At 36.7% G+C, this 24,522-nt stretch overlaps 1 protein-coding gene across 1 annotated transcript; it reads right to left on the bottom strand.

Moving 5' to 3' along the window:
* Positions 1–207: 207 nt before the first annotated feature.
* On the bottom strand, positions 208–1,476 carry LOC145098044 (uncharacterized). The gene is made up of 3 exons (XM_079035729.1): positions 1,330–1,476; positions 771–1,230; positions 208–437 (listed from the first exon to the last, which is right to left on the bottom strand). The coding sequence occupies exons 1-3, from the start codon at positions 1,474–1,476 to the stop codon at positions 208–210; spliced, it is 837 nt and encodes a 278-aa protein (XP_078891855.1).
* Positions 1,477–24,522: the final 23,046 nt, after the last annotated feature.

Consider the following 24,522-nt stretch of genomic DNA (forward strand, 5'->3'; position numbering starts at 1 on the left):
CACTACAAATCAAAGCATCGTTCATAAAATCGTCACCTATTCTATTACGCAAATCGGTTTTCAAGAACTTCATTGCAGAAAAACACCGTTCAACGGTTGTGGTTGCGACGGGCAAAACCAAAGCTAGTTTTAATAATCTATAAACCAAAGGAAAAGAGAGGTGCTTCCCGGTTTCCACCAACAAACGAGAGAGGTCGGCAATTTCCTTCAAGTTGAAAAATCTTTCATCATGGAGCAAAGAGTGATAATAGATATCAAGTTGTCCATTAAGTAGCGCCCTGAATCGTCAAAATCGATTTTGTATATCTCACTTTGCTTTAACAACTTTGTTTTATCAAAAATAGAAAATGAGGTACAAGGACTCAATGCCGCCATGTTCTCCATCAACTCCGTGCCAACTTCAATAAATCTATCCCCAAATTCTTGAATTTGCATATCTAAAATTGTGTTAAAAATCACAACTTCAAAATGATGTTGATTAGTCTTATTGGTCCTACGCTTGCGTGGGGTAACATAATATCCCGACATGTCCATAATTTCAACACTATGTTTTTCACAAAAAGCACATACCTTCTTCCAAATTTGTGAAAACCCATCTTTTCTAAAAACTAGCAATGCTTTCTTTGTCCCTTTTACTAACGAAGCCGCTTCCAAAATATTTTAATCTTTTTTTTGAAGATGCTTTGACAAGGTATCCGTGAGACATAGAATTTCCAACATCAAGTGTAAAAGAAACACGAAATCAAGTGTCTTGAAATATGACAAAATACCCTTTGCTTGATTACGGTTAGATAAAGTAGACCCCTCCTCTTTGACATATTTAAATACCGCAACAACTTCTGCAAACAAATTCACCAAACTTACAATTGTTCTAAAATGTGAACCCCATCTAGTATCTACTGCTCGAACATGAGAAATCTCTTGATTCAACTCTTTTCCTGTTTCTGTTTCACCAATACCAATTTCAGCTGCCACTCTTTCTTTTTGCATCTCTCGTATCATATCTTTTCTCTTACAAGAACCACAAACGACAGTAACCACCAAAGCTAGTTGTTCAAAGAATTCATCAACATCATCATGTTTCTTTGCAACCGCCTCAACCACTAATTGAAGTTGGTGTGCAAAACAATGTATATAATGTGCAAAACTGTTTTCATTTAAAATCAAAGATTTCAAACCGTTGAATGCACCACTCATATTACTTGCTCCATCATAACCTTGTCCCCTCACCTATATATTTAAATAAATTAATAAAAAAACTATAAGAAATAAAAATAAAACTAATATCATATTAAAATTTAAAGGAATAAATATTTTATGATTTCTCACCTGAGTCATACTCAACTTATTGTTGGAAAATACGGTATCAATGGCGGCTTTAAGAGTCAAAGAAGATGTATCCAACACGTGAACAATTCCTATAAATCTTTCCTTTACAATCCCTAGTCTATCAACATATCTCCAAACTATAGCCATTTGTTTTTTTTTGGAAACATCACTAGACTCATCAACTAAAATAGCAAACACATCTTTACCAATTTCATCACAAATAGACTTAATTATCTCTTTTGAAAAACAATCCACAATATCTTTTTGAATCGTGGGAGAAGTCAACTTTTCATTTTTTGGAGCATTTTCTAAATTAACTTTAAAAATCTTCTCATTATCTTCTCTAATCAAAGATAATACTTCAATGAAAAGTCCTTTATTATTAGACTTTTCCGTCTCATCATGTCCACGAAATGGTAAAGTATTTTTCAATAAAAATCTACAACTATGGATTGTGTTTCTTGTGGTTTTGGTATTGGTTGATTAGTTTGTGGAACTTGATTATTTTCATTAGCCCTATTTTTTTTAGAAGTTCCTTCACCATTGTTGTCTCCAACATCTAAATGTCTTTTGAAAAAACTTTTAATAGCAACCTACAATAAAAAAATATGAACTATAAACTTGATTTCAAGTTTCAACAACAGTCAATAAATAACAACCTTGTAACCTACAGTCAAATTATCAATTATGAAGGTATATCAACTATAATCCTGATTCTCAAGTCAAATTATCAATTATGAAGGTATATCAACTATAATCCTGATTCTCAATTTGAACACCAATTGAACAAATAGCAATCTACAATAAAAATATATCAACTATAACTTGATTTCAAGTTCCAACAACAAATAAGCATTAAGTATTAACCCTATTCCTAATTTAACAAAGTTATTGTTAATTTCTATTTTTTAAAACATAATAACAAAAAAATTGAATTTTAATTAACCTAAAAACATACTAAGGATGAGTATTTTGATTATACTAACTTTTTTCATTGTGATGGAATATCCGATGAGTGAAAGAGGTGCCCGGAATTTTGTAATTGAGATTTGAGAATTGAGAATGCTCGTTGCGTTCACGTCACAGAAGTCGGCAATTGAGAAGTCCAAAAGTCGGCAATTGAGATATGACGATCAAATATGTGTTTATCGGCAATTGAGATATCACGATCAAATATGTGTTTAATTACGTTTGCTTTTTTTTATTGGACTATTGCCTATTGGGCTTATGGACCTATAATAAAAAAATATAAATTTTGCAAACATGCATTCTAATTTTTAAAGCTGTGGTGTTTTGAACAAAATACCATTTAATATGGGTTCTAATTTTTTTTATTGGACTATTGGGCTTAAATCTTAATACCTCTTTGTTTCAATAAATCAATTGGTATGGGCTAGTTTGTATTTTGGTCCATTTAGAAATAACCTGAAACTTTTTAGGGTAGCCCAACTTTTTTCCCGATATAAAACCGCAATATAAAACGAATTTTTCCGAAAAAATTCACACTATTAAAATTTTTTTGAGGGGTATCCCGGGGTACAATATAAATCCGCCACTGACCATACTCCGATTCCCGCCCTTCGTTTTTTCCCCTCCTTCAAACAATTTGGTAACAGCAGTACGACACATATAATTCTTACTTTTTAGACCATGCGTCGTCGCCTGTTCGTCCAGTCTTTGGGCCGGCCCAAGAATAACTTTCCTACCTAAAATCATTTATCACACGAAATGATTCATTAGGTACATTTACAAAGTCATCCTCGACTCTGACTCCATTATCACAAAATTAAAGATCTGTAAAAACGTCACCCAACACCAATGTCGCTACGATTTGATTTTCGTTATGGTGGGGAAGCTTTCCTTATACATGGCTGGGCTCGATCTGAAAAAAAAAGGAATGGATCTTCACTAAATGAAAAATATCGAAGGATGACATCACTTAACATAGCCTAGTAGCGAGGATCGAATTATAGAGCCAGGACGGGTGTTTGACAATGATGGAGCCACCGTCGACAGAGATGATTGAATCAAAAAAAGATCGGAGGATTGCATCTACTGTGTTGAATGTTTAAAACCAATAAACTCATAATTAAACATTACTAACATCAAGGGTTCGTTGTTTTTTAATCCTTTAAGACTATCGATACATTCAATTATGATTTTCAAATACAAAATCTGCTGCTTTATGTATTTTCAATATGAAAAGACATGTAATTTCTATTTGAATATTTTTTTGTTTGGTCTTTTGAATTCAGTTTAAACAGTAATTTTTTTTCCCAAAAAGATATATGTTTCTGTTATGTAAACGTTGTCAAAATTATTATTCAAGATAAAGATGTGTTTTAGGGAAAGTTTGAATTAGATATAGTGAAATCAAGGTTTGTTTTTCTTCATGTTGTGTTTCTCGAAAGGTTGTTTTTAGATTTTGCTTGTTGATCTTCATTAAATAAAAAAGGTAATCTTTGCGTGAATGCCATGTGCACATGTAATGATTTATGCAGACACATGTATGATATGAAAAGCAAGAAACTAAGGGCCGCAAGAAACTAAGGGCCACAAGAACGAATATTATAAAACCAAACAAAATTAAAGAGAATATATGAACACATAATCTTTTGAATATATAATAGAATCATATCCCACTTCCATGCAAATGAAAAATTTTATTGAGTAAAGTAGAAACTATTTAGATAATGCGGGACAAAAATCATGGAACTCGATATGACAAACATCAACAACGGGAACGAAACCGAGTGTGAATCCGCGTCGGTTGTAAAAACAAAAACATTTTCTATGTTGTTTTAGTTTCTCACAACATTTTTAGGGTTGTATATTGTTGAAAAACAATCTTCAATATCAAGCATGTTGCAAACCCTGGATTATGGATATACTTTGCCTGCTAGCAGTGTGAGAATTACCATCACAATAACAAGAAAGCCAAAACGCTTCATGGTTATTCAAAATAGATCAATCAATATCAATGTCAGGGAGTAAAAACAAAAAAAACTGTATGTGTTTAAGAAGATATGTGTTGGGTATTTATAGATGTTATAAAATAAATTTAAAGATTTGAAAATTTTAAAAATACTAAAATGAGGCATTAATTTTGAAATAATTTCTTTGTTCGTTATGTATAAACTAATTAATAAGGAGAACCAATAAACTAAACCGTTAAAATATGAAAAGAAAACCAAATAAAGATAGATTTACATCACTACTAAAAAAGTGGGTATTAGTGATAGAATTTTAACAACGGAAAAATCCGTCGGCAATAGAGACGGAATACCGACGGATTACCAACGGAAATCAACAATTTTTCATTCCGTTGGAAATCCGTTAGTAAATTCACTTTTGTTTTGTTTTTTTTAAATAAGAGCAATTTGGTAAATATATGAATCTTAAAGGGTGAGCTTCACTGAACAAGTCTAAGTTAAAAGAAAGAACATGTCTACCGTTTGCCCTACTCCTGCTTTCCCCCTTCTCTTTCTACTTCACACGATACCTTTTGCTACTCCTACTACATCTTCGATCTGTAACCGGTCGGCCATTGCCTCCGCCAACGACATCACCTCCGCTATCACCGCTGACAACAAAGCCCTCCAACTCCTTCAAAGTCGTCGACGCATCATACCTTCTCCCTCCCACTGCCGGTCAGACGTGAAATCCACCACCCATTAACCAATTAAAATTGCTCCCCTTTCTCTCACTGTGAACGATAACCAACATCCAAGTTCAAATACTTTCCTTATATGCAACCACGAGGGTTTAAAAAACCTAAGAAGTCCACCAAAACCGTCCATACCCTGGAAGGTTCTTGAATTATTTTTTTTGTTCAACTATTGAACAATTACAATTCAACATTGCACATTTAATTAATTCCAATTAATCCCGAATTAATTTCAGATTAATTCTAATTACTAAGTAACCAAATCTAATTGATTTCATATTAATTCATTAACCATATTAATTAAAGAATCAATTATTTATTTATAATTAATATATTAATCACATAATATATTAACAAACCATTTTATCATAATTTCCAGTCAGTTTATTAATGAAATAATAATCTAATAAATTATCTTTCTCTCTCTCCTAATACTATTTCTAGCTATTTCTAGCTATGAAGGCAACCCAAAAAGGACTTCACTTCTAATTGCAAGTTTATAAAAATTTAGTTATGAGCTTAGACACATTAATCCAAAAGTCTCCCACTTGGATATGTCTATAACTACAATTGCAAGTATGACCTTGAACTAAATAGCAAAGTCTCCCACTTGGATATGTCTATAACTACAATTGCAAGTATGACATTGAACTAAATAACAAAGTGTGCTTTCCAAAGCCATTGTCGAACTCCGATTCAAATCAAATGTTGGTCCTAAGATAAGTGATTAGCTATTCCTTCATTCTACAAGATATCTTATGGATAAAAACAATATGTAGCAAATAAATAACTCATTACCTATAACAGCATCAATTTTATATATATTTATGGATAAAAACAGTATGTAGCAAATAAATAAATTGTCTTTATTGGTAACAAAATCCAAGTATACATTGTTCTTATGGGTTATATAGTTACAAGTTTATTGTTACTGCGGATATAGAATAAAATAGCATCAAATTTCTATTTATTTATGGATGAAAACAATATATAACAAATAAATACAATGTCTTTATTGGTTACAAAATTGAAATATAGTTTGTTATTATGGGTTATATAGTTACAATTTCCATTCCTACTAAGGATACATAATAAAATACATATTATTGTTAGACGGGTAAAGAATAAAACATATAGTTATAAGTTGTTAAAGAATATACACAAACACTCCGCTGATAATTTTATGAAAATCTTTCGGAATCTTTTTATTCGTTGACTATTTCCTTTATATATTTTTGTTTTTTTTAAATGATATGAAATATTATATGTTTTTTGTTATAAAACCAAACAGACTATCTAAAACCGATTAAGTTGAATCTTATTTGGTTCCATTATCAATATTCTAAAATGTTACAAAATTGATAAAACCAATCAAATAATACGCCTAATAATTCCGAAAGCAAACCTTGTATATCCGGTTAGAAAGAGATAGAAATCACATAATGTATTATAAGAATGGTTTGTTTAATTCGACTTTAAGGTTTTTCCGGTTATAATGGTCATAAATACTACTAATTGAGACATGAGTTGAAAAAAGAAAATAATGGTCGAAAATAAAATATTAGCAGAAAAGAAAAGTAATCTAATTGGGGAAAAACAATTCCCAAACAGCATACCGAAAGAAAGATAATTGCCGAAAGAAAAGTAATTTTTGCCAAAAACTAACAGGGCAATATTTAAGATTCATAATTGTAGAAAGATCGGAAACTCGGACATGTTTTGCTAAAGGGATCTCATCGTTGAGAATAAACTAACCATTGAGAGTAAACTAACAGTTGAAAAGAAACTATTTGTGAAAAATCCAACCAAAGAAGCTAATCGCCATCGAAAACAAATCGCCAAAAGCAACAATTGGCTTCGCTGCATCGCACGTGTACACTACTAGTATATATATATATATATATATATATATATATATATATATATATATATATATATATATATATATATATATATATATATATACTAGGTGTGAGACCCATGTATTACATGGGTTTATTTAAAAAAAATTAAATATAAAATTTTAACAATTTGAAAACTTTAAATTTATAAGAAAATTAAGAAATTTTTTGAATTATTAAAATTAATGAGACTTTAATGCACTAGATACATTACATATATAAACCATTTTCTAATAAATACCTTAGATATATATTACCTTATATATTAAATGTGGATTTTAATTTAATAAAATAAAAAATACAATAAAATGACAAGTGGAAAATAGAAAATTTTAAAATTTCTAGAAAATGTTATGTGTCCAAATGAATGAGAAGAGGACATGTGGCAAAGTCATTTTCATTTATTAGGGTAGAAGATATATATATTATTTTTTTCTAACGTCCCAAAAATAATGACCAATAATTTATGTTTAAAACATTACTAAACCATAGTATTAAATCATTTCAAACATGTTAAAAGGGTTATATAACAAATCAGAGTATCTTTTCAAAACATTTGTTCATATTATCAGAGTAAACATTCAAGGCTAAACTTCTTGGTGTGTGCCATGCAATCATCCCGATTTCTTCCCTCCGCTACCGAAAGTACCTGAAACCAAAACTGAAAACCGTAAGCACGAAGCTTAGTGAGTTCCCCAACCTACCACATACCATACTTATCAATTGTTCCATACATGACATATATAACCATGAACACGTATCCACATTCTGGGACCCCGCCCACCGCATCGGGCCCCGCCTGACATCGAGCCCTGCCCGGCATCACATCGAGCCCCGCTCTGTATATAGATCTGTTTCCCTTAGACCCTATCTGTCTCTAGGCCTCGCTCTCCATACACATACGTACGGTCAAATAACATACTAGAACATACATAAACATAATCTAATTGTACCCTAATCTAAGGCCTCGTCTGACTTGGGCACCGCCCCTGGTCTGCTTCTGAAGTAGTGGAACCCCATCCATACTCTTACTAGTAGTGAGATACGGGCCCCCGCCCACACTCACATCCTTCCTATCACGGGCCTCGCCCCTACTCTGCTAATATCGAGATATGGAATCCCATCCATACTCAGCTAGTGATGAGATACGGGACCTCGCCCACACTCACCTCCCTACCAGGCACATACAAAATCATGTAGACAACAAATATAATCTTGTTGGATAAGGTGTCTAAGTCCATAACTATTTGTAGTAAGTACTTGACCCGACCCGGCATGGTCCATTTGGGTTGCATGGCACCATGCAATTGCATAGACTAAATGAGAAATAACACTTGGAGATTATTAATATATTATAAGTTCTAATATATTAATAATATTATTTAATTAGTTTGGTCAAGAATTAATTTAGAAATAATTAAGTGATCAAAAGATAACTAATTAAATATATGGGTTGATTTTGTAAATCATCCATATCTTGTATAGTGGGCTAAGAGGCTCCATGGATTATCAAGTTGGGTTCCACCCATAGGATGCTCCATGGGAGTTACAAACCCATGGGTCATGGAAATGAAGAGTCATGACACATTAGGGTTTACATGGTGTAACCGTAGATGTGTCAACACTATATAAGAGTCCCATTCTCCACCAAAATTGGCTACACATATGAAACAAGAGGGCTAGGCCGATTTTAAGATGTGTGTATTCTCTCAAAAGTCTTTCCAAAAGCATTTGGTGTTGTGTGAAGCATTTGAGGCATCACACTTGGGGTGCTAGGCTCACAAGGTTTCAAGGAACATAAGCAACAACAAGGTAAGTTATTCTATCTTTCATTCAAGTTAAAAATTGTTCCCCATGTATGCTAGATAGGAATATAACCTTGGAATTCAACTTTGCATGATAATTAGACAAACATAGATCCAAGGTTATTAGGGTTGCATGTAAACTTAGGAAGTGTTAGAATGCTCAAAACCCATCAGTGGTATCAGAGCCTAGGCTTGTTTGTTTGTTATTTGTGCTAAATAGTTGAAAATTAAAAAGTTGATTTTGTGCAATCTACTTGATGAACTCGCCGAGTCCATGGGGGGACTCGTCGAGTTCATGTGTATATTCATCCTACTTGCCGAGTAGGTTCCTGCACTCGGCGAGTAGGAGCCTCAGAATGCAGATTTTCGACTTTAGTTGATGGAAATGGACTAGAAACATTACCCTAAACTGTTTTGGTACTTGAAAACTTGTTTTAGATGGTGTAATGTCTTTGCTAATCCATTTACAACAACAAGTTGTCAAAAATTACAAAGTTTTAAGTGTAATTTTGATTCATGAAAGTGTTCATGTTCATGTTCTTGATTTTATGATGTTTAGATTATCATAGGAATTGTTTGTAACCTATGTGGTAGATTAATTCTTGATCATTATGTGTTTTAATGGAGTTCATAACTTGTCCTCAAGTTATGGAAAACCAAAAGTCACTTTGCTTAAAAACCATTAAAAGAACACATGGGTTACAAAAATGAAGAGTCTTCATTTTTAATACCCTAATAAACTCATAAGTTACAAGAAATGAAAAGTTTTGAAAGTTTACAAAACTTCCCTCAAGTTTTGGAACAAGTAAAGTCATGTTAAAACTTTAGTTCCAACCCTTAGAATTTTAAAAGTTAAAATTCTACCCTTATACTTATAATATTATAAGTTAATAATATATATATATATATATATATATATATATATATATATATATATATATATATATAAGATCAAAGTCGTCTTACCGCTAGTACGCCTCATTCATGAAGTCGGTCTATAAGGTGGGTATAAGGTTGTTGCCTATAAAATGGCAACTTAATGGGTGTCCACTCTCACCCACCGCTTGCTTGACTGGTGGAGGGTCGTTAGCCGAACGGGTAGGACAAGGACTTATAAATTCTCATTAAAATGCGTGCGTGGATCTTACTGGTGTATCTCCTCTTGTTGGTTTTGGGAGCGGAGGTTTCGCAGCTGGGCATGCCGCTTTGAAAGCCGCTGCGTGCAAAGTGGTAAAGCACGACAATGCATGTAGAGAAAATCAACATGTGTTTGTTCCTTTTGCATTCGATACATTTGGTTTTCTCGCACCAGAGGCGGTGGAGCTCCTTAACGGAGTCCAACGGGTCATGCATTCTAATGTCATATCTCCTAGATCCACAAATGTTGTTTTCAAAAGAATAGGTTTTGCCATCCAAAAAGGGCTAGCGGCGCAGCTTGTTGCCCGTTTGCCTTCAATCGATATGTATTGAATTTATTACTATATAATCTAAACGTCTTCATGATTTAAGATCAAAAAAAAAACTTAGTTACTTTAGGAAAAATGTGAATAAGGTGCTAATCCATGAAATTACACTTTACACTTTGTTTAAGTCGTTGGTGGAGCGTGTGTGGTTAACCGGCACACTAACATGGACTTAACAAGGTAGGTAAAGGGTGACTTAAGGTTTATCATAGTATCGGTGGAGCGTGTGTGGTTTACCGGCACATCGATTGAGTGATAAACTTTAAGGGTACTGATATGTGTATTTATATATATATATATATATATATATATATATATATATATTTATAGATTATATCTTAATATTTTGGCCTTTATTATTCTCTTTTAGAACTAAAAAGTACTTATAATGCTTTGAATTATGATGTGCAACTATTCGTTGTTGATAAGAGCACAAAAGAAAAGACTGAAGCGGAAATCGGGCTTAGAGGCTAAAACAAAGGAAAAATGCTGGAGGAGCCATTTACGCCCCGCATAATGGACTTGTACGCCAAGCGTAATAGCCAAATACGAGTTACACCCCATAATCTATGTGTACGCCCCACGTAATGGCTGGCATCCAGATAACTCCATCGTGTATTAATCTTCACTACGCCCAGCGTAATCCGACTTACGCCCAGCGTACATAAGTCGGTTACAAGGGTTATAAAAGACGATTATCAGCTAACCAGAAGGGGGGATTCGACTTCCAACCTAATTTAGTCGATAATTAACTTCTGTTAAGCCGTTTTGAGGGTTTAGAAGGCGGACGGAAGGCCGTTAAGCTAACAGGAGCGAAGATCGGAAGGATTGGAGAGCGGATACATGTCGGTAATCATATAGGTTGTTAACGTGATCATGTTTAGCATTCCACTGTGTTACTATTATGTATTTAGTTTCTGATTTGGGTGTAAAAACCTTTTACTTTGTGTTTATGATTGAATGAAACCTTGATTATTAGACTAAATTGCTATATTGAATTGTTTGTTTATGTTTAATTTATCTTGCCAAGCTTGTTAGAAGATCCTTACGTATTAATGATAATTGTTTGCTGTTAATTATTAAGTAAATTGAGTTGTATGAACATCTGCTTGATTGCTTGTCTCTTATAATTTTGATGACCATCAATATTATAAGTCTAGGAATAACGAATGTGAAACTAGAATTAACTTGGGAATAAGTAAGTTAATGTGTGAGCCTTGTTTGATGACCATCAACAAGAGGTTAATTGAACGACCAATTTGATTAACTATATTTACAATTCTTGCTTGATATGAACTGAACACTAGGAAGCATGTTAGTTTAATCAACTGATCACTGTTTGAATTAACTTGTTTGCTAAAGGATTAGTTATAGTGAATGCGAATCTAATCATTTTAGGAATCGGTGAACATGAATAAATGAGTTTGTGTATGCAATTGTCTATGTTTTTAAGGTGTAATTTATCTAAACCAAAGTACCTGAAGAGATTTGCTTTCCTATTGGTTTATCGAGAGTTGTCAATTAATTGTTCGTTTGAGATTTATTAAACTACTTCTTTATTCTTTTTGTGTGAACTGTAACCTATAATCAAATATTTTAAATTAATTCACCACCGTTCCCTGTGATCGACACCCGACTTACCTAAGCTATACTGTAATCTGACTAGGTACACTGCCTATAAGTGCATAGTTAGTCTAAGTTTGTTAGGTTATGAATATTAAAATTAGTGGGTACTTTCGTGCTCATCAAATTTTTTGCGCCGTTGCCGGGGAACGACTTGTAATTAATTTAGTTTATTTGATTATTCGTTATTTGTTTTTAGTTAGTTTTTATTTTTAGTTTGATTTTCGTTGATATCATTTCACTTGTCGGGAAGGTTCTTGTTGTTATTTGCAGGAATTTGGGATCATACATATTGTTTGACTTTACTTTTTGCATGGGTTTCGAGAATGCAAGCGATTAGGGAATTCTTGACCTGCTTAGCCTACTACTTTGTTGATTTGTCCAACTCAATCTATGAGGCGTAGTATAGCAAGGCGTATTGTGGTGGTTAAGTGGAAGACCGAGCTCTTGTTGTTCTTGACTAGTTAGGTCACTTCTTGTTCCGCTTTTAGTTAAAGGTGCGAAGAAAACAAAGGAAATATTCTAACGGGTCCCGAAAGTGGTTGTTTTCGCAAACCAATTCTTGCGTGCAAGGGTTTTAATCAACCATTGTTGTTTGATCTCGACAAAGACAAGTGATTATGACGTCTCATTTTTTTTAATGTCACTCATCGGAAAGTCATGGTTGTTGTTGAAGCAATTAAAAAGAAAAATAATTAATTATAATTATAAGTCCCCAAATTAATTAGTTAAAAGAAAGGAAGAAAAGGAAATATTTCAGTTTCAATTACGCCCGACGTAATTTTAATGTACGCCAAGCGTACATCAACCACTGATCGCGGATGGTTATTTCTCGGAGTTGGGGTTACGCCCAGCGTAATCTTGTTTTACGCCCAGCATAAATCGGTGACAGGTTTTATCATTTTACCCTTTGACTTTTTTTTGTTATTCTTTCAATTCCTCTTCTCTCGCATACGCTGTGACGACGAGTTCTTCCACAAGACTCTCGATTGTGCTTCTTTTCTTGTAAATTCGACACAAAGGTATGTTATTCGGTTACTCAATGGATTTGATTTGTGTTTAAATCGATGAAATAAGCTGCATATTGCCTTTGTTCGAAATCTAGGGTTCATGTATTTCTTGAATTAGGGGCCGATTTCAAAAATGTATGATTGATTATGGTTTAAATAGACCGATTTCGATCAATAGACTAAACCCTAGGACCTAATTTGGTCTTAATTCATTCGAATGACCAGCGATTTGAGTTTGGGGACAAACGCCTAGCGTACGCCCTATACTCTCTTCGTTTTTTTTAACTGCCCCAATGAAGTTTTCCCTGTGTAATGTTTGCTAATCTTGAATAGACAAGGAACGAACAGGGGATTGATTCGCATTCTTGGACATAAGTTTAAGGGTGGTCCCGTTTTTTTTTCTTTCTACTGCCTTGGACCACATAGTTGTATGTTCGATATGCCCCCAATGTGTTTGACCCCTGGAGTGTTTACTACCTGCATATATGCTTAATTTGAAAGCTTTGTCATGGGTTATGATTTTAGAACAATAGGGGATTGTTACGCATTCTTCGATATATGCGTATATAAAAATACCCCATTTTTTTGAATATCTTGTAGAATACTCCTGATGATATACATGTGTATTGTGTGACTTTAGAACAAGCAGGGGGACAGATTCGTAATTCTGGACGTACGCCCAGTGTATGCTGGATGTACGCCCAACGTACAGTCATGCCCAAGGATCATTATTTTTGGTTTAAATTTGTTAATGCTGGAATATTTTGTTTGGTTTTGTTGGTATTTAATTTGTGCAGATTATGGCCCGAAGGACTCAAAGGACCAACCCTCCCGAGGACGTGATTGATCACCGTTTTTTACAATTTATGCAAACTCTGAATGATGCAACCCGGGCACGATATGTCACCAATTTGAGTCTGTTGCTCACCAAGGAGATCGATATAGCACCATCATTCGACTGGGAATTGGCGAACCAGACTGGACTTGCTGCGGTGATCCAAGATTTTTTGCAATACACGCACTCGGATGCGAGTGGAGTGCATTTGTTTGTATGTCAGAGATGGGCACTATTGTTCAGGATCCAGGAGCCTGTTTATTGGGAATTTTTGCTGGAGTTTTATGCTACAGTTTCCTATGACCCTAGGAAGACACCCGATGATAGGACAGCCTTTTCCTTCAGACTGGGTGGTGTGATCCGGGAGTGCAGTGTCATAGAGCTTGCGACTCGAGTGGGGTTATACAGCAGATGAGACAAGGAGTGTCCACTTCCCGGCATTCCTTGGTGATTGTCTCACGGACCGGCCAGATGATTATAATGAGAACACTTTTTGGGCAGAGATTACAGGGGGAGTATATACGCCATCTACTGCACCGGGGAGGATGATTCGGTCTACTACATACAGACTGTTGCACCGTTTGATTTCTATATCTCTCACACATCATAAGAACAGTGAGAGAGTGCCTTCGACAGACTTGTATTTCTTGTGGGCGCTTGTTACTCCAGGGAGGCACCTGAACCTTCCAGTTGCTTTAGCCACATATTTGGGTAGGAGGGCCAGGGGACTTCGGGAGGATAGCCCGATTTGCAGGGGTCATTTTATCACGCGATTAGCTCGATCATATCAGTTGTTGACGCGTGAGATCACGAGATCGATGATGTTTCATGATTTGAGGCCGATGAGCCTTTAGTTGTTGGAGTCGATGCGTGTACTTGAGCGGGGCGAAGATGGTGTCTTACGAGTACGAGCAGATGATGTGGTGGACGAGGAGGGTGTCGTCGAGCCACAGCCGAGACGGGTCCAACGGCGTAGACCTGCTCCTCGGGGAGCGCAGCAGGGACCTAAGCCGGAGATTGATATGCTTTGCCTTGCTCAGCGCATTGACCTTATTGACGTGGGGGTTCAGAACCTTGGTGAGTATGTTGCACATGTGGATAGACAACAGCAGTGGTATGGGGATGTGTTGACCGCATTTTTTGCCCACCAGGGGTTTCAGTACTCGGTTCCTTTCCCTCCACCATTCCAGTCACGACATGATGGAGTCGGTACTTCTGGGACACAGCAGCATGATGACGGAGATGATGAGTGATTTAGTTATCCTTTTTATTTTTATTTTTGTTATTATTAGTTTATTTTTGTGTTTCTTAGTATTAGTATTTTTATTTGGTATGTAATTAAGTTTTATTTAGGGTGTTTTACTTTTGTTTTCCATGTTAATGCTCTTTGGTTGTTTAGATCTCTGCTGAATTTTCGCCCTTAGAAAGCTGGCAGTAAGTTCAGCGGCTAGGTTCGACTGTTGCTAGAGAGAGTCGTGTGAGAGTTCGAAGATTATAGTCAAGACCTACAATTTGTTATAAGTGTGGGGTGCATATTGATTTCGTGAGAGATTATTTAGAAGAATGGCGTTTCTACCGTATTTTGACTCCTATTGTATGGATGAGCTGTTCCCACACCATAGAGTTTTATTTCAACGCGAGGAAGAAGTATCATCCTGGCTGCCACGACATGGTTGACACTTTCCTATGTTGGGGGATTTTTCATCGCGAGAAAAGGATGTCATTCTTGACGAGACGATGTGGTCGACACTTTCCCACGTCATGGTTACTATACATTGCATTTGTTTGCATTCTTTTGCACCACATTTTTCGAAGTCGGCAGTCTTGATTTTATTTTTTCGGCAAATTCAGAAGCAACAGTTCCAGTTTTCAGTCTTTCAACAATATTTGAAGCAACTTGTAGCAGCCCCATTCAATCTCGCCACAACTACCCCAGGGAAGTCTGTTCCTTTTTCTCCCTTTTTATGTACTTAATTAGTTTTATGCATACAATGAGGACATTGTATGAAATAAGTGTGGGGTAGGGGGTTGGTAATAGTAAATTATAAAAAAAAGAAATAGTAGTTTGGAAATTGCTAGATTTAGGGAAATTTAAAAATTTCTAAACTTGAAATAATAGTTTAATTTAGAAAAATCTAGTAATAATTTAAATTTTTTGCTAAAATGGTATGAGATGATCCGAAGAGAACTCAAATGTTTAGTTGAGCCAATACATGTTATAGTGCATTTGTGACCTCCCTTATTTTAGTGAAATCATGGAACAAAAACATAACCCCGCTTGGTTTGAGGGATGCAATATGTTTAGCATCGTGTACCAGAAATGTATCCAGGAAAATTATTATCGTTAACCAATAAAGGTTGAAGTTGAGCGCCCCTGCTTAAGCATGTAGGTTTTGAGTGAAAAAAGTGAGGTACATGTAAAAAAAAGATAATTGCATGAAAAGTTTGAAGAATTTTGGAGCAATTAAAGTGAAGATCAAAAGATCAAAATTCCAAGAGTTCAAAAATTGAAGATACCAGAAATCAAATCAAACAAGGTGGTGAATTCAAAGAAATCAAAGATCAAATTCTTAAGAAAGTGAAGAATTCAAAGAAGCTCCATAGTGGTATCATAAATTGTAATTCTAGATTATGTATGCTTGGGTTGCTCAACCAGAAACACCTTGAGGTTAGGAGGTTTTCTGCAGATGGATTCGGAGGGATGCATAAAATGAGCATTGTTCGAAAGAAGTGGGCGAGTGTTTATGAAGATTGTGAATATTTAAAGTATGGGGGGGTAGTTTAGGAAAATTTTAGACACAAATGCATGCGTTGCGGTCTTGATATAATGGCTGAGTTTTAAATGGATTGTTTAGTATGCGATATTGGTAAAATAAAAGTAAATTTTCTTGGGGGCAAGCAAAGGCTAACTGTGGGGTATTTTGATATGTGTATTTATATATATATATATATATATACATTATATCTGAATATTTTGGCCTTTATTATTCTCTTTTAGAACTAAAAAGTACTTATAATGCTTTGAATTATGATTTGCAGCTATTCGTTGTTGATAAGAGCACAAAAGAAAAGACTGAAGCGAAAATCGGGCTTAGAGGCTAAAAGAAAGGAAAAATGCTGGAGGAGCCATTTACGTCCTGCGTAATGGACTTGTACGCCAAGCGTAATAGCCAAATACGAGTTACACCCAGCGTAATCTATGTGTACGCCCCGCGTAACGGCTGGCATCCAGATAACTCCATCGCGTATTAATCTTCACTACGCCCAGTGTAATCCGACTTCAATGAGTGGATCAGAAACATCAGGACGATTACCCGCTACGAGGACAAAGAATATATCCTCGACAAGGAGCTTAAGGAGATTGATGAGACCACTGCAACTCCCCAGGAGATCGCTGACTTTCAGGCACATGAAAGGGATGCTACCAAAGTGGCATGCATCATGATGGCCACGATGACAGCGGAACTCCAAAAGTCTTATGAGGGCTTCTACCCTTTTGAAATGCACCAAGATCTGATGGAAAGATATCATCAAAGTACACGACAAGAGAGGTATGAAATCATCTTCTCCATGATTACAACCATGATGAAGGACGGGGAATCCTTCACGAGCCACATGCAGAAAATGCAAAGGTATGTGGATCGGTTGCTGAAGGTTAATGTGAACTTCCCTGAGGAGCTTGCAATAGATATCATTTTGTACTCCTTACCATCGTGCTATGATCAATTCCGCATGACATATCACATAAATAAGGAAGAGGTCACACTCAGCAAACTTTAGGGTCTTCTTAAGACCGCGGAAACAGGTCTTAAGGGGAAGTCGGCTGTTAACACTCCTACTCCAAACTCCGCTCCGGTTTTGGCAATCGGGAAAAGTCGAGAGAAGAAGAGAAAGAGCTCTTCGAAGGGTACCAAGGCTAGGACCGTTGATGGCTCTTCTTCAAGTGGAACCAAGAAAGGTTTCGTCACTCCTTCTTCTGACCCAAAAGAGGATGAATGCTTCTATTGCCATGAAAAATCACATTAGAAGCGAAACTGCCCAAAATACCAGCAAGATGTGAAGGGATGGGAAAGTTAAACCCAACCATGCAGGTATTTACACTATCTTATCTAATAACTCACCCCATTCTAACTCTTGGGTCCTTGATACCGGTTGTGGTATTCATATCTGTTTTGATTTGCAAGGACTAAGAAGAAGTGAGAATGTGGAGCAAGGAAGAATATACTTAATCATGGGGAATAGGAAAGCTTTACCTGTCACCAAGATTGGAGTTTATACTTTATCGCTAAGTAGTGGGTTTAGTTTAGATTTGAATAAGTGTTGTTATTTGCCAGAAATGGCAAGAAATATTATTTCCTTTCATGCATTGTATAAACAAGGTTTCACCTTTTCATTTGATAATGAAGTTGGTTCGATTAATGCTTTCTTTAATAATGTTCTTTATTTTAAAGCATTACCTTGTGATGGCGTGTATGAAAAAGTATCTGTGGTTGATAACCTAGGAAATAATGTATTGTGTATTGATTCTGTTAATAATAACGTGGATAAAGCATCATTATGGCATTGTTGTCTTGGATATATAAGCAAGAAACGCATAGGACAACTCCAAAAGGATGGAGTCTTGAAGTCATTTGACCTTAAATCAGATGATAGTTGCGAATCATGCTTACTTGGAAAAATGACAAAGTCACCCTTCACAAGTTCTTGTGAGAGGGGTGAAGGTTTATTGGATCTTGTACACACGGATGTGTGTGGGCCCTTCAAACATGCCACAAGGGATGCTAATCGTTATTATTTGACTTTTACTGATGATTACAATAGATATGGATATGTCTACTTAATCAAGCATAAGTCAGAGACTTTCGAAAAGTTTAAGGAATTTAAACAGGAAGTCGAGAATCAATTGGGCAGGAACATTAAGATGCTTCGATCCGATCGAGGTGGTGAGTATCTTAGTTCAGAGTTCCTCGACTATCTTAGGGAATGTGGGATTGTCTCACAATTGACACCTCCCAGGACACCGCAGTTGAATGGTGTAGCTAAGAGGCGTAATTGAACCTTGTTGGATATGGTTCGTTCCATGATGAGTCGAGCTTCGCTACCAACCTCATTCTGGGGGTATGCCTTAGAGACTGCCGCCTATATCCTTAATCTAGTCCCTACAAAGAAAGTTGCCAAAACTCCTCATGAGATGTGGACCGGTAAAGTACCGATACTAGACCACATCAAGATTTGGGGTTGCGAGGCTTTCATGAGACGCGAGACTCATGATAAGCTCAAACCTCGAAGCGAGAGGTGTATTTTCATCGGCTACCCACAACAATCCTTTGGTTACCTCTTCTACAGACCTAGTGAAAATGTGGTCTTTGTAGCTAGGAGGGCTTTCTTTAGAGAGAGAAAGAGAGAGTTCATAAGCCAAGGAAACAGTGGGAGGCAAGTTGATCTTGAAGAAATTCAAGAGTCAAGCGGTGAAGGAACTTCAAACCCTAGCACTCAACTTGAGGAGGAAACTCCTGTTGAGCCAATTGACAAGTCTGTACCTCTGAGGCGTTCCACAAGGGTTAGGAATGCACCTGAGCATTACTATGGATTACATATTACTGCAGAAGGTGATACACTTATCAGTGATGAGACACTGATAGGTCTCGATGAACCTAATAGTTACGCGAAAGCCATGGCAGGCCCTGAGTCAGCCAAGTGGAAAGAGGCAATGGACAGCGAGATATAGTCCATGTATGACAATCAAGTTTGGAACTTGGTTGAGAATGTACTAGGTCGTAAGACAGTAGTGTGCAAATGGATCTTCAAGAAGAAGACCGACATGGATGGTAAAGTACACACTTATAAGGCACGACTGGTTGCAAAGGGTTTCTCACAAACTCCGGGAGTTGATTATGATGAGACCTTTTCTCCAGTGGCTAAGATTAAGTCTATTAGGGTTCTGTTAGCCATAGCTGCATTTCATGACCATGAAATATGGAAAATGGATATCAAAACCACTTTCCTTAATGGAAAGGTGGCTGAAGATGTTTACATGAGTCAGCCAGAAGGTTTTGTCAGCAACGAGTACCCTAATAGAGTGTGTAAGCTTGAAAAATCCATTTATGGGTTAAAGCAAGCACCTCGCAGATGGAATCTTTGCTTTGATGAGAAAGTCAAGGAATTTGGCTCTTCTAGGAGTGAAGATGAATCTTGTGTATATGTCAAAGCTAGTGGGAGTATAGTTAGCTTTTTGGTATTGTGTGTGGATGACATACTACTCATAGGAAATGACATCCCAACTCTGCAGGAAGTTAAGTCCTGGCTTGGGAAGTGTTTCTCTATGAAGGACCTAGGAGAAGCTGCCTATATTCTAGGGATAAGGATCTTAAGAGATCGGAGTAAAAGACTAATTGGACTTAGTCAGAGTACCTACTTGGATAAGGTGCTGAAGAGATTCAGCATCCAGGACTCCAAGAAAGGAGAGTTACCCATCCAGAGTAACACCAGATTGAGTAAGACACAAAGCCCTAGCAGTGAGGCTGAGACAACAAAAATGAGTCGAATACCATATACTTCGGCTGTAGGATCGATCAAGTATGCTATAATGTGTACTCGACCTGATGTAGCCTTTGCCCTGAGCATGATTTGCAAGTATCAGGGGAACCCTGGCAAGGCACACTGGACTACTGTAAAGAATATCTTCAAGTACCTACGGAGGACTAAGGACTGGGTCCTTACCCTTGGTGGGAGTGCTGACTTGAGGGTTGTAGGGTATAGTGATGATAGCTTTCAGACTGATAGGGATAATTTCCGCTCTCAGTCAGGCTGGGTCTTTACCCTAAATGGAGGAGCAATTTCTTCGAAGAGTTCCAAGCAAGAGACAGTGGCTGATTCAACTTTTGAATCAGAGTATATTGCAGCTAGCGAGGCAGCAAAGGAGGCGATATGGCTGAAGAACCTCATTGGAGACCTTGGAGTTGTACCAGCTATTAAAGAGCCAATGGAAATTTTCTGTGATAGTGAAAGCACTGTTGCCTTAGCCAAGGAACCAAGGGATCACGGGAGATCCAGACACATCGACTGAAAATACCATTTTATCAGACATCGAATAGAAGAAGGACTCCTCATGGCAAAGAGGGTATCATCGGATGAGAATCCAGCAGATCCCCTCACGAAGGGACTGACTCGGGTTAAGCATCTCCAGCATGCTCGGAGCATAGGGCTGAAGGATGATATTAGATTTAGTAGTTAGATAACCTTGAAATTTGTAAACTCTAATTGACATTAGATGATGAATAAAAGGTGTTTTATTTATGAGTAAAGTGTTGCTATCTCTTGTCGATCGTTTACTATATTTCTTTTGCATGTTTTAACTTCCAGAATAATTATGTTTGGTATATCATATTATTCAAACCTCCACAGTCGGTCATATGTCGGAAGTAGGTATGAATCAAGACTGTCATGATTGGTTGCAGAGGTCTAAGGTGTTGGACATGGCTACAACAATCATGAGTGCTCATAAGTTCTGAGCATTGGACTCAACCCACACTCACTGGAATCACTTCATGGAATTTATCTTGGGTGATCGTGAGACGGTAATATCATATAAGTCTTCAAACCTAGAGATATGATTTGTTACTTACGAGTTGATTATGCATTGACTGTACGAAAACGCGTTGGTAACTCGATGTTATAAAACATGCTTTTGTGTATAATTCAATGAGTGGTAGAACAAACATATGAGTTGAAGTTTATCTGTTCCTTCTTGGATTAGAAGCTGATATCTGGGCCCCTCGATGATTTTGTTTTGACCTATGTACCGAGCCTGGTCAGAACTAAGTTGATGTGTTCAATTAAGTTCTTTGTCAAACAAATCGGAAATCGGGAAACAAACTGATGGACAATAAGTAAGACATTGTTCCATGTATTTGTCCGGCTGATATCTAGAACATAGGATTATATGATCACTTATCTTAAATGACGTATCATCATCTTCTCAGTTCCGAGAGACCTTGAAAGAGCTACGATTGCCGGTCGGTTCCTGAAGTACTAGAGTTATAGTTATTAGACTTATCCAAGTGCGAGACTGTTGGATAAGGTGTCTAAGTCCATAACTATTTCTGGTAAGTACTTGGCCCGACCCGGCATGGTCCATTTGGGTTGCATGGCACCATGCAATTGGATAGACTAAATGAGAAATAACACTTGGAGATTATTAATATATTATAAGTTCTAATATATTAATAATATTATTTAATTAGTTTGGTCAAGAATTAATTTAGAATTAATTAAGTGATCAAAAGACCTCTAGCATACTACGGGTATACCTCGACATCGGACCCTCGGTCCGGAACCTATCGTACCGATACATGCAAGAATCACAAAGACCTCTAGCATCCTAACATTCCTCGGGCCTCGCCCGACATCAGGTCGTAACCCGTAATATAACAATCAGTGACTAGGGCTAACCCCGGGGTCTTCCTTCTATACACAAACATGAACATAATGGCCAACATTGTGGCCGTAGATCCATGCACACAATGAGGATACTCGCCTCGCACTGCTGAAGACTTGCTGAGCACTTCTGACTGCTAACCGAAGCTTCTGAACTGCTGACCCTTCGGCTTCCCGAACTATCAATGCCCAAAACAACATTTGGACCACAATAATCCAAAAATCAACCATACAATTGGGACCATCTTCAACCGACTCGTCGAGTTCATCCATGAACTCGTCAAGTTCATCATCCACATATGAATGTGTCCAGTCTGTGACTTGCCGAGTTGTATGAACAACTCGTCGAGTCTATCTCCATAGATTGGGAGATTGCCTTAGACTCGCCAAGTTCCTCCTTGAACTCGTCGAGTACGATGAACTTCATGTCCACTATGGACCCAAACTGGCTGAGTCTCGTACCAAGTCAACTCATACCCTTAACAGAAGGGTTTTGGGGCAAGAAAATGGCCTGACTCGCCGAGTCCCACAAGTGACTCGTCAGGTCCCTCTATGTCCAACTCTATTAAGACGATTTTAGACAAGCACAAGGCATCCAAGACCTAGATCTAGCCTCCTAGGTTCGGAATATCACGCAAAGCTACTACCTTCGCACCCATGCATGGCCCTTTTTGCTCAGAAGGCCATAACAACCTCTTTAACTTTGCATGGGGAGTTTTAATGGCATAAAGCTTCCACCTTATGCCTTTACTACTCTAAATACTCCCAGATCTAAAAGGATCTAGCTTGGGGACGTCCAAATCCCACAAGAAATCATCCTTGGTCCATAACTTCATAAAAAGGGACTATAAAGAGATCAAAAAAACTAGAAGCCAAGATGAAAACTTGATTACCAAGAAATACAGCCAAAGGAGTGTATCTTCTTGATTCACTTCCTCCTTCTTGAACCCCCAACTTCCTTCTTCTCCATCTTCCTCTTTAATAGTACACAATTCACACAAAAGTGGCTCAAACACACACAAGATACACTATGGTTTCGTTCTGTACTTGAGAGAGCATTTAGGAGGCTGATGAAGGGTTATAATGTTCCTTAAATAGGGTACAAGGCCAGCATTTAGGGTTTTCCCAAAACCTAACCAACTCGCCGAGTCAAACTTCTGACTCGTCGAGTGGGTCACTTAACCCACGACCCAATTCGCACTCCTACTCGTCGAGTCACTCCATCAACTCGATGAGTAACCTCCTCATTTGAGGTTTCCTTTCCTTTCTAGGCCTTCTGAATTCAGGGTGTTACAAATCTCTCCCACTTAAACTAGCCTTCATCCTCGAAGTCCGCCACTGTCAACTTCCTTACAATCCACCTACCACTTTACCACTACTTACACACTTTGCCCATCCGACCCAATCCCTAAAAATGTCATCTTTAGAATAATCCGGTCATTACTATCCTCCAGTACCACACTCTTAGTCAGCCGGTAACCCTACCGGTGCTACCCGAGCACTTACACTTGTTACACGAGGGGTTCACCCCTTTTACCCTGCACTGTCACTAGCCTTTCCAAGGCAGTTTTCCACAAGCAACAAACCTTTCCAATCTCCATCAAGAACAAATCCTCTGCTGAAACCACAATCCCTACCACTCCCAGTGTCGGTCATCACACCAGTACTCACAGAATAATTCCACATACGATGCTCCAATATTGAAAACTCTACCCGACATGAGAATTCAGATAGTCCTTCGAGTAGCAGATCACTCTCTGCTATGGTTAAGGCTCAGACGAGAGCTGCATCACAGAGCCAAATCATTCACTCTGATTGTTTTTTTTCTGCTTTTTATTATAATTTTGGTAATTTATGGTTTTTCTATTTTTTTATTTTGATTCAAGTAAATAAAAATGTAATATTTATATTTGTCAAAAAAAATTTCTTTATATTTTTTTCAATAATTAGTGGTTATTATATTTATGTTACGACCAACTAAAAAAAAAAAAACCAAACACTTTGCTATTTTGTTTACAAGTTTCTTTAATTTAGTGGATATTATTTGTTTTAAATCATAGTTTTATATGTGATATAAGTGGTTCAAAATTAAGATAATATTTTTCAAATTGATAATGGATTAAAATAAAGAACAAAAAATATTAAGAGTCAGATTCCATGATTAGTTTAATCATATTTTTCAATAGGTCAAATTTAGATCTAGACCAAACTAGACCGAGAACCAAATAACCAAGAATCAATTTTGTGGGAAATGAAAAAAAAATGTCAAATAATGATAAGGATAACTACAAATTTAAAATTGTTAAATGTAATAACTATGGAAAATTTTAAACACATAATTGAGTATAAACTTTAACGTTATTATTATTTTAAATAAATAAAAACTACAAGTTCGGTTATTTGGTGGAGCATCTAACCAAAAAGAACATGATCCGTAACGACATCAAATTAAA

The sequence above is a fragment of the Lactuca serriola genome, chromosome 4 (assembly GCF_051521515.1).
Source record: "Lactuca serriola cultivar US96UC23 chromosome 4, Lser_US96UC23_V15, whole genome shotgun sequence".
NCBI classification, from domain to species: Eukaryota; Viridiplantae; Streptophyta; class Magnoliopsida; order Asterales; family Asteraceae; genus Lactuca; species Lactuca serriola.

Excerpts from the sequence above, each read along its gene's own strand:
- LOC145098044 (XM_079035729.1), bottom strand. The coding sequence starts at position 1,476 with ATGGCTATAGTTTGGAGATATGTTGATAGACTAGGGATTGTAAAGGAA. Across the intron at positions 1,231-1,329 it reads ATAAGTTGAGTATGACTCAG|GTGAGGGGACAAGGTTATGA; the intron begins GTGAGAAATCAT and ends TTAAATATATAG. Across the intron at positions 438-770 it reads TAACCGTAATCAAGCAAAGG|ATATGCAAATTCAAGAATTT; the intron begins GTATTTTGTCAT and ends ACACAATTTTAG.